The 11394-nt window shown below is 38.9% G+C and overlaps 1 protein-coding gene across 3 annotated transcripts; it reads right to left on the bottom strand.

The window, feature by feature from the left end:
• Positions 1–2325: 2325 nt before the first annotated feature.
• DYX1C1 (dyslexia susceptibility 1 candidate 1) lies at positions 2326–11117 on the bottom strand. 3 transcript variants are annotated; one of them, XM_017827465.1, is made up of 9 exons: positions 11004–11117; positions 8593–8740; positions 8065–8198; positions 7077–7317; positions 6229–6374; positions 5769–5878; positions 4909–5062; positions 3794–3899; positions 2326–2875 (listed from the first exon to the last, which is right to left on the bottom strand). In XM_017827465.1, exons 2-9 carry the CDS (start codon positions 8618–8620, stop codon positions 2766–2768), a joined length of 1029 nt encoding a protein of 342 aa, XP_017682954.1. In that variant the 5' UTR covers positions 8621–8740; positions 11004–11117; the 3' UTR covers positions 2326–2765. The 3 variants fall into 3 exon arrangements, with proteins under 3 accessions (XP_017682954.1, XP_017682952.1, XP_017682953.1); XM_017827463.1 differs by lacking the exon at positions 11004–11117 and adding an exon at positions 9351–9508; XM_017827464.1 differs by lacking the exon at positions 11004–11117 and adding an exon at positions 9102–9296.
• Positions 11118–11394: the final 277 nt, after the last annotated feature.

Raw genomic sequence — 11394 nt, 5'->3', positions numbered from 1 at the left:
CCGGCGCCTGCGCGCGGGGCGGCGCCCGCGGCACCCGGGAGAGCGCGGCCCGCGCCCCCCGCGGCCCGGCGGCCACAGCGCCCGGGGAGCTCGGCGAGCGCAGAGCCCCGGCAACCGCAGTGCCCACAGAGCGACCCGGGAAACAGCGTCCCACGGAGCACAGCGCCCGGCCCGCCCCGGTCACCGCCATGGCAACGCCGCGCCGCCGAGCGCGGGCCGAGCGGCACCGGCCGCGTTTGTGCCAGGGGGAGGTCGCTCAGAGGCACCTTCACGGCGGGGGCGTTGTGCTGGTGTAATCAGGGGATAACCGGGCACAGGGACAGCCCGGCGCTGAGGGGACTCTGCCGGTAACCCTTGTACTTAGGGAAAGGGAAAAACAAACAAGTCACGCACACACACGCCGCCCCCCCCCCAAAAAAAAAAAAACCAACAAAAACCCAAACAAACAAGCATCGCAAAACAAATCCCAAAAAAAACAAACAAAACAACCAACCAACAAAAAGCCCCAAAGAACACTCCAAAACGTGCCCCCGGCCCTCCGCCCCCAAAAAAGTGCCTTATATGGACCACAAATATGTGATTCTTCTAGTCTCGGGTGGAAAAACCGGTGACTAGGAATTAACTAATTGGGAAAGTCTCCCAGAAGCACAGGCCATGCTGCTCCAGGAGAAGCTGTCCTGTCCTAAGAGCCACTCAGACTGGGGGTAAGGCTGCCTACCCCCACCAAACACCTAGACCCCATCTCATCAACACGCACAGCACAGAGCAGATGCGAAATCCCAGAGATTGAGGTCCCAACAGTGCCCTATTACTGGAACAAAACATAAATGGGAGACAACAACAGGCCTCAGTAATAAAGCCAGAATTTCTTACTCGAGGTTTATCTAAACTAGCAGCTTAAACGTTTTCTTCATATCTTACATGACTGAGAAACAAACAAAAAAGATTTCATGGCACCTCTGAAGAACAGCGGGTTGTAAATGGCTTGCTCAGCAACACTAAGGGAGGTTCCTTAGTCGGTGCAGTTTTACCACACGCTCATTAATACAGCACTAGAGCACTTTCCATAAACAGACTAAGAAGTACCTGTCATATGTTAACTCACTCCCTACAGAGGAAAAGAATAAAAATAAAAATTCATGCACATGAACATGAGTAAGTACAGTCACTTGGATGTTTCTTTAGGCCTCTATTTTTCATATTTCTGTATATTAGAAAAAGTCAAAACTAAAACACATCATCCACAAAGCTTCACTATATTCTTAATCTCATTCCTATATTTATTACCCATACTAATTATTTCTGCCACTTATGTTATCTTCTATGCTCAAGATTATCACTAATGCAGAAATCAATGCAAAGTCCAAATTGTATTATCCTCCATAGTCATCATAAGTCCAATTATCACTGTCCACAGTTTACTAAATAAGGTCAAAGTGTTAAGTTCCTCACTCTCCACCATGTATGTATTTCAATACACATCTTGAGCAATATTTGCTCTGACCACAAACGCTCAACAAATTTGAAATGCTTTGTCCTGTTACTTGAAATGCTGAATAAGATGCGTTGAATAAGATGTATCAAAAAGGATGGAGCCTATTTGATGATGCAGTTCTCTGAATCAAACCTAAACCCACAGAAATAAAACTCTGCAACTGGTCTCATAAATGTGGAACTCTAACTTCAGAAAGAGTTAGGTGCAAGAGACATTGACCTGAAGGTTTACTTGTTCTAACTTAAGTATTTTCTGGTTTTAAAAGTCAGTCTCCATATTCTTACATCTGAGGAGATTAAATACCAACATAATGTACATGGTTCAGATGTGGTGTACACACCATCAGCTCAGGTGTTGAAGTTAACAGGTTTAACATGCATTTGCTCCCAACATTATCAGATGAAACAGGCAGATACTGTTCATGCCACCAAGCACATTTGCTTCCCTTTTAAGGGGGAAAAAAAAAATGGTGAACTTACAGCCAGCGCTTGCTTCTTTGCATTTTCTTTCTCCCATTGCCAGTGTGTCTCCTCCTTAGCCCTCACTTCCCCACAGTAATTATATAAAATAGCCATATTTGGGCAAGTATAGCAATACACTCAACTGAGGCACTAAAGCTCCTGCACTGCCCTCCTTCCAGCTGCTATAAAAGAGTATTTGCAGCCCCTTCCAGCAATGCAACAGGTATCTGTAGGAAAGCACAGACAGCAACTACACCAGACATTTCTGACTCACCTCAGCACTCCTCTCAAGGCTCTAACTAAAGCAGCTGGAAGCAACCTTCTCCCTGTTCCAAAAGTACAGAATTTGCACAAAATAATATATATATGTGCATAAAAAATATTTTATTATAAAGACAGAAATCAGTCATAAATGGTATTCAGGAAACAGAAGTCTGCTAAAACTGCTACTGAAACAAGTGTAGTTGAAATGGTCACAGCTTGGAAAGAACTCAACATAATGGAACAGCTTCAAATCCAGTGTTTCAGATTTTCAGGGTAACACAAATGCTAACAAAAAGCAAAAATATGACTACTGTATCAAAATGAGATAAAATCTATCTAATTATGGTTGTTATAATACTATACTTTCAAAAAAAAATTAATATATCCAATCCATTACCAATTCTGTAGGTGTTTTGAGTGAAGCACAAAAAACATCTAGTTAACACATACTGAAAAGAAATAAATAAGAAAAGAAATAAGATTCCTTCTGATGTTCTCAAAAGGCATCTCTGCCAAAGAGTTTCTTTTTTTCGTGTTTATTTGAATTAAGAACCTTGCATTGTTCCTTGAATTAGGTGTCGAATCTTCTCAGCATCTTTTTCTATATTTTTATTTTTAGGATCAATCTTGAGAGCTGCTTCATAATCCTGGAGACCTAATATAGATACATTAATAAGAATGTCAATCAATAATGCAAGAGCATCCTCTTTAGCAACCACCTGGAAATAACTGTTCCCTAGTCATAAGCATGAAGTATTGATTTTGAGTTTTACTCTTAAGATGATGGAATCAGAATGACATCAGATTTACCTTTTGTCAGTAAATAAACTTATATTTTGTTTATATTATTTTACAAACATTTTAGTGGAAACACTCTACTACATAAACTTTTCAGGTTTTAAAACATGAAAGCAGAGTCTCTTCATTTACATATATATACCTATATATATATATATATATATATATATATATATGTGTGTCTGTGCATGACAGGAGTGTTCTGCAGAAGAGAGGAAAAATGAATGACAGAAATGAATATGTGGAAGTAAGGAAAAGAAGACGTGAACGGTGAATACTAGAGCTTGAGGGTGGGGTTAGCAAATAATGAGCACAGGAAGTAAAATCTTAACTGTCTTTTTCACAAGGTTTCCAAGTGCAAATGAAGCTGTAAGGGAATGACAAAGTGATTCACAGATAGAAGAAAGTAAAGAATGGCCAAAGCTTAGCACTTGAACACTGTCATTTTGAATATCCTTCAGTTTCTATTATCAGCTTTCACTCGTAAATTTGCTTTACAAAACTAACTTGATACTCCTGAAGAACTCAGTAGGGACACTGTTAACTCAGGTATTTTTTCAAGATTTTTCAAGTGGAACTGCAATCAGCCAGCAAAATTAAAAAAAAAAATAAGGAACGTGGTATCAAGGTTCATAACAGAGACATAGATTGTATAGAGCTCCTTCAAAGTCATTCCTGAAAACATACAGGTGTGAGCAGTCCCATTGAACTAAACAGAATTACTTGCTTGTCACTCTAAATTCATGTGCACACTTCCATAAAATCAAGGCCTCACCTTCAGTATATAATTCCAGCTGACAAAAGGCTGTTCCACGTCTCACATAGGCTTTCACTCGAGCGCCCTCGTTATCAGGAACAGGTGGTGTCAACAGTTCTAGTGCCTTTAGAAATGAGAACACCCAAAGTATTTATAAGAATATTTGCCATAATTTGAGGGGTTTTCTAGTTTACACACACTTCTCTCACCTAATTACTATTATTATACAGTAACATAATAACTATTCAAATAGAAATAGAAATAACTATTCGAATTCAAACTATACAGCTTGTGAATCTATTCATTAAGATTTGTATCCATCACCCCAGTTTGCTAACTACAGTTACACTGCCATGGCTAAAAACTGACAAATACTATGTTAAATGTTTATTACAGTCAAATAATGTTCTGTTTTCATACACAATATTACATACCATGTTATTTAAAAAAAAAAAAAGACAGCCCTAAAAAAGTATGTGTGTTTTAGTAGTACTTACTAGGAAAAAAAAAAAAAACAAACCACGAAGATTCAAGTACTTATTAGTTCCAAAAATAATAATTCTGGCAAAAATTCCTCCACATTATTCAGGTGCAATTGAGATCACTCCTCCCATTGCACAAATAATGGCTGCTAAAACATCTAGGTGATACCGCCCTTCTTTCAAAATGCCTGGTTTGTTGGGGTTTTTTGAAGGTATCCTGCTCATCACCACCACACCTTTATTTTTTCCTTCCAACAAATGAAGCACACCACAGTGTAATAGAAACGGTATCTGTGTATATTTTGTTTTGGTGTTTTTTTCTGCTCCAAGTTGAGGGTTTTTTGAAGTGTATATATTGCTTTTCAAGTGTATATATTTTTATCTGTAAAGAAACACATGCTAGTCAACACATGGCCATTTGTCCCAAATGTGTAGAAGCATGGTTTAGAGTTTTTTAATTGTTGTTTTGTTTTAAATTTCTGAAACTTCATTAATCACTATCAAATTTCAATATTCCAGCATGGCTTCATTATATCAAGTTTGAATTTTAAAATTCCGAATCGCACTAATATGTATTTACAGATCCACTTAAAACAGAAACATCACAGTAATAAACCACAATAATGCATAAGATGATGGTATTTTTTATACCTTAGAGGAATCTTCAATAGCTTTGTGTAAATTCCTCAGTTTAAGGTGGCAGGCAGCACGATTCAGGTACAGCAGGGGAAGCTTGTTGTTCAGCCTCACTGCGAGGTTATAGGCATTTACAGCTGCCAGATAGTTTCCCATTGCAAACATTTTGCTAAGTGTTAAACAGAAGATGAAACGTGCACTTTAAAGAAGGTGATAAACACAAAATAAATATCTACTTATTACTAACAATTCATTTTCAAATATTTGAAGTTTTAGCATCTTTTCCTTGGAAATGCACATTTATAGCCTTTTCTGAGAATGTCACAGTTGAAGTTCAGTCCAACTTGATGCAGACAATACAACTTGTAGACACACACTAAAAAGTCACTGCTTCCAAGCAGCAAAGAACTGTAAGAGGTGGACACAGTTTTGCAGACACAGGACTAGTTTTGAAAGCTTTGTGTATCTGATTGCCTAATCAAACCTTTCTGTATAACACAGCTATATAAATAAACCAGCACTTTTATAAAATTCCTGAAGTTTGTTTTAGACAGATGTTTCACCTCTCCCTAAAGAGTTCAAATGAAAGGAAATCCACCTAGATATAATGGTGCACTGCCTCAACTGCCTTCAAAGAAGAATGATGTGTTTACAATGATTTTGTTCATCATGGGCTTCAACAATTGTGTCTCACAACTTTATCAGATTCAAACCCCATAAGCTGCCAATAAAATCTCTATTATGACTTCTATGACTACTCTATAGACATTCACCATCTGTGTTTAGGATATATAGAAAATATCAAAACTAACAGTATACAAACACCATAATAATTAATTAAGTTTCAATATATCTTCAAGTGGAATCTAACTTACTTTCCTTTGTCCTTTAACCAATCTGGATTCTTCTCCTCTTCTTTTAAATCTTCCAGCTCAGATAAATCAGCACTTACTGTTCTTCGAGCTTCTGCTTGTTTATGTAGCCACTGTAAGTACAAAATGGGCAAGCATTATTTCTGAAGGAAAAATTCAAATCCAAAAATGGATTTTATCTCTTCACTCACTACTATCAAAAGAATTCTATTTGCCACGTATTTTGGACAAAGAAAAATATTTAATAATGTCAGATATGAAAAAGTTTCCCAATTATTTTATTACCATGAAAAGTCAAGTTACTGCATCACTAATACTTTTTGGTTTACTTGTTTGTTTCTTTATATCTTAATTTAAATGCAACTGCCTTCCTTGGAAGATATATTGCACAGGTTACATTCCTTAGCCCAGCTACCATTTTTGTCAACTTACTGAATACACAATAAACAATTCACTACTTTACCTCCTCCTCTTCTGCGACGCGAGATTCTCGCAGAGCTGTAGGAAAAACTCGTGGGGTAAAGTTGACTTTAATTGTAGCAGCAGATCGAGGAGCTGGTAACTGTTCTTCCTTTACATTTGGTGAAAATATACTACAGGAAGCATGACCTATGAAAAGAATTGGAGTACTGGAAATGAAAAAAAAAAAAATCAAGGAAAAGAGAATTTTCTGGTTTTCTACCGAAGTCCAAAGTACACCTAATTTAGAAATGCAACACATTAGGATTAAACCTCTAATAACTTGAGAAAGGTTTAGACTTGTTCTTTTGAAGGGAAGGTTCAAACAATGTTTCTTGTTAATGTAGCCAGTAAATAAATGGAATGATAGAGCATCTGTCACAAATGAACTTAAACTCCTCTTACACCTCTGTCACTTGTATGATGCTCTGACAACCACAGGAGTTAAAACTAACCTATAAAAGCAAACAAACAAAAAATGAAATATTTTCTGTTGTTTTAGTTCCCTGGATTGGCTCTCCATAGGACCAAGACATGGGATAGAGAGTGAAAGGAGACTGTATATTTCTATGAAATGCAGCAGTAAGGTAACTTAGGGTAACAGGATCTCCACCCCCAGAAAGTCTGCATCACACACTCAGAAAGGCTTTCTGGTTTACTTTTCTAAAGCTTAGAACAAAACCTGCTCTTGTATTTCCAAAGACTTAAACAAGTGCTAAGAACTCACATGCTTGAGCTCAATAAAGTACCCAAAAATAATTTAAAATAACTGCAGACTAATAGAACAGGTTCAGTATGGTGGAGACAAAGATAAATGATGAATTAGAAACATCCAGGAATAAATCATACAACCTTTTGTGGGTTTGGGTCTGCTCTTAGAAGTTCCTTCATTAGGAATTCTAGTTTTGGTCATTTTTTCATTTTTCCTCTCTTTTAATTGCCCTATTTCTTGATGTAATTCCCCTTCTTTTTGTACGCTTTTGTATTTATCAGCATCTTTTTGCTGGTTTTTCCATAACTCCAACTCTTCAGTGACCTTCTGCCGTTCCTTTTCTTTCAGATCTTCAATTCTTTTCCTTTCTGCTTCTTCTAGCTGTTTGAACAATAAACCTCTGAGATCAGATGTTTCATCTGATAATACTAGGATGACTAAGTAAAAGCTACCATTATTTTCCCAGTTTCATATCCGAAGCATAGTGTAACCAGTGTGACCATACAAGCAGAATTAACTAAGATGCTTAAAAATGACTGAGAGAGCAAATATTTTGGATTAGCCTTTACAAGTCTCATTCTTTTAACTAATCCTTCTAAACACAAATGAAGTGACCAGAATTTTTACATACATAAAAATTTTGAAGAAGGTATCTTGAAAGAGACATAAAAAGCAGAAGGACAAACATGCAAACACAAAAAAGACAATGAACAGCAAGTCTGTTATAAAATATAACAACGCAACAAATAAACAAGATTCTTTTTTAAAATCAGTATTTTTGACAGTGCTAAATGTCTAAACACCTGCACTGATGCAAAGGCCACAAAAGACCACAGTTTTTCTACATGACTGTACTCTCCTTTCAATGGCCAAAAATCTGAGCAATGGCCAAAAATCCTCACCAAAAACTTTCTTTAATATTACTAATAGAAATGGTAACTTCTAAGTACTTTTTCTGTATCAATTTCATATTTGGATAATAAATGTGTTTTAAGTGCAAAGAAATAACCATCACTGTAATAAAAATGAGTACTTTTCATATTTTTAAAGTACATTTAACCAAGCAGATGCCAGATTAGTTGGTAGTTATTACATGTATGTGTCTTGTAGAGCCCCTTCTAAACCTACCTTCATTGTGGCCTCCAAAGCATATTTTTTGTGTTCCTCTTTTGTAGCTTTTTTTGCTTCTGTCTCCTCTTTTGCCTTTTGTTGGGCTTTTAGAACAGCATTCTCTCTTAGATATTGCAGTTTTTCCTTGTCAGCTTAAAAAAATAAATAAAAACTATTTTAGTCATTTAGGCCTGGAATTCTACTGGTATGTATCATATTCATAAAAACAGGATTCCTTCTGCTACTTTCTCTGGGAAAATGCAACGTGGTTCCAATTCCACAAAGCAGTGTCTATCAAGCCCATTTCCAAAACAGAAAAATTAAGATTTGCTTACACACAAAATATAAGTTTTACAAGAAACACTGTTTTGTTTCATATGTGCTAGATTCAGTAGATGTTCTTTGTTCTCACATACTTTCTATTTTTAATAACAAGGTTTAACTGAGCAGATATCTACCAGCAGGAGTTTCACATTACAGTTTGTAAAATGTTGGCTCAGAATGGGTTTCTTACAGGCAATCTAACTTTCAGAATAGAGAACTTACCATTTTCTAGGGTTAGGGAATCCCACATGGCCGGTTCTTTTTTATACAAAGTGAAGAAAATGTTTCCATTTCCGATCTTTGCTGTGCTATTTGTGTCATCAATAGGAGCATACAAAATGGCTTCAAATAAAAAGGGAGGGATGCTTACCTACAAAAATATAATTTGTACTAATATTTACTGATTTCAATTAACTCTCACATATTCAAAACACTCAGCACAAGCACACAGTAAATCTCAATCTATTGACAGAACTAATGTGCTTTGTATCCAGTGTGGAGGTTTGTAGAAGCCCAGGGAAGGTGTTTCCTTCCCCTTGAGGGTGGGTCTTCACAAGGTTATATTTTTATTATTTCAATGTATTTCAACCTCTTTATTAAAAGAGATTGAAAAAGTTGGTTCTTCAGCACTCCGACAGAAGCCATGGACTTCATAATTAGAATTATTATTCATAATATAAGCAGATGTGTATAATTCAGTCCATTTATGAGACAGTAAAGGCAGGTGACACCTGTCGAGTAGCAAGAGCATTAGCACAGAGAACGAGCAGGGGTAAAGCCATTATCTGTCGCGGGACGGGCATCTAACAGCCTGCAGGACAGAGAGGGAGAGTATAAAGGCTAAAAGAGTATAAAGGCTATAAGACTATAAGCTCGAGAGCGTTGCCATGGCGTGTGGCGCGTGTGCTCTTCAGCAGAGCTTTGAAGGACATCGCGGGCAGCGACACAAGGCCCGTGCGGGAGCGGGGCGCGCCGCCCACCTTCAGGTACCGCTCGGAGCAGAAGATGTTGGCGGGGGTGGCCCGGGCGCCGCGCAGGGGCAGCGAGAGGAACACGGCGGTGGGGGTCTGGTGCCAATGGTGCTCCCGCAGCCACAGCGGCATCGCCGATCGCGGCCCCGCCCCGGCCGCGCTGCCCTCAGCCGGGCCGGGCCGCGCGGAGCACGCCGGGACATGGAGTCCCGCAGGGCCGGGCACGGCGCGGGCCGCCATCGCTCACACCTGGGCGGAGTGCGGCTCTTACAGCCACTGTTAGCCAAATACGTCTCCGAGAAGAGACGAACTGCTATTAGTTTAGAATTTCTGGTAAAAAAAAAAAAATATTAAAAGAAGAGATTGATTTAGCAATACACAGAGTCAGGTTGGAAGGTACCTCAGTGGGTCCTCTGGTCCAAGCTCCCTGCTCAAGCAGGGTCATCTCAGAGCACATGGCACAGGATTGTGTCCAGATGGTTCTGGAATATCTCTAGTGAGGGAGACTCCACAGTCTCTCTTGGCAATCTGTTCCAGTGCTTGGTCACTGCACAGGAAAGGAGTCCTTCCTCATGTTTAGGTCAAACTTTCAGGGCATCAGTTTCTGCCCATTGCCTCTGGTTCTATTGGCTGACAGCCTGGCTCTGTTCTCTTGACACCCTCCCTTTAGATATTTATACACAGCCTCTTGTTGAGGCTGATCAGGGCCAGATCCCTCAGCCTTCCTGTTCAGAGAGATTCTCCAGACCCTTGACCAACTCTGTTGCCCTCCACGGGACCTGCTCCAGGAGCTCCATGTCTCTCTCGTACTGAGAAGCCCAGAACTGCACACAGAACTCCCAGTGTGGCCTCACCAGGGCTCAGCACACAGGCAGGATCACCTTCCTCAACCTACTGGCAATGCTGGCACTGAAACTTCCAGATGTCCCCTAAAAATAACTGGGTCATACCGGCAGCTCCGTGCTATTGCCTCCCAATGTTGTCTGCGGTACTGTCTCTGCCAAAAACTCAGGAGGTAATTTGCACATTGTTGCTCCACGTTCCTCAAACAAACAGTAACACTGTATCTGCAAAAATAAAGTCTAGTATATAGAAAGTAACTGCTTCTGGGGAATAAGGCTTGAAAGACAAGCCAAGCACAGTTGGATAAAAATTCAGGTATGTGGAAGTTCCTCAAAAGTATGCCATTACCTAGAACTGCCCGGAAAAATCCGGAACCAAAAAGTCTAGTTTTCCCCCTTTCCTTTAAATTATGACCAAGAAAAATGGAGTTTAACATGGCACACATTAGCTAGGATTACTGATGTGTATCACTGAAAACTTAATTTTTATGTTCTATTACCTATATTCCAAAGCAATTAAATGGTAGTGGTTACTTTTAAGTACTGTGTATATCTCTATATATAGAGAGAGAGATATAGATATATAAAAGTAGGTATCACAAATATTTAAAACTTTTTCAGAGCAAGAAATCCATTGTAACTGATACGATTTCTGGGTTATTCTCCACCCTCACTCACCCACATCAATATCATCTGGATGAATGCTTGCATCTATTGGAATCCAAGAAGTGAATTAAATTCCCCATTCCCAGAGTATTCAAAATATATAGGAGCATTGGCTAGAATTGTTATAATGAAATAGTAACTCAAAATCTCCTACCACTCCAGAATGCAGCTGTAGTCATCCAGAACACATCCTTCAGTTATGGAAAGTTCATTCATGGACTGTAAGTCTTAGATTTTTTGAGTGCTGGTCTTCTGCCTTGGTCACCCAGGTGTCATTTTTAGTTTAATCACAGAGAATATACTGAAATGAAGCAGCTTATTATTTATTCCTGCTAGAAGGACTATACTATTCATACATGCTTTACAAGACAGGACACGGTTATGGTTACCAGTATTTGGTGTTCTTAAGTTACACAAAAGAGCTCCAATATAGCAACAAAAAGTCTACTTACTTAAAAGCCAGATCTCCAGTGCAAAGCTTGCAGAAGACACAGCAAATACCACTAACACACTTTTATGCCAAAGTAGCAGATTTAGCTGCTAAA

This window comes from Lepidothrix coronata, unplaced genomic scaffold (genome assembly GCF_001604755.1).
Source record: "Lepidothrix coronata isolate B3197 unplaced genomic scaffold, Lepidothrix_coronata-1.0 Scaffold140, whole genome shotgun sequence".
In the NCBI taxonomy this organism is placed as follows: domain Eukaryota; kingdom Metazoa; phylum Chordata; class Aves; order Passeriformes; family Pipridae; genus Lepidothrix; species Lepidothrix coronata.
The sequence above is the reverse complement of the archived record's forward strand: the minus strand, read 5'-3'. Positions and strand labels throughout refer to the sequence as shown.

What these genes read in the sequence shown, in the direction of transcription:
- DYX1C1 (XM_017827463.1), bottom strand. Translation starts at nt 9,473, where the DNA reads ATGCCGCTGTGGCTGCGGGAGCACCATTGGCACCAGACCCCCACCGCC. An exon ending in CTTTGGAGGCCACAATGAAG is followed by an intron (nt 7,318 to 8,064) that starts GTAGGTTTAGAA and finishes TTGTTCAAACAG; the next exon opens with CTAGAAGAAGCAGAAAGGAA. An exon ending in GCTGGAATTATATACTGAAG is followed by an intron (nt 2,876 to 3,793) that starts GTGAGGCCTTGA and finishes TATCTATATTAG; the next exon opens with GTCTCCAGGATTATGAAGCA.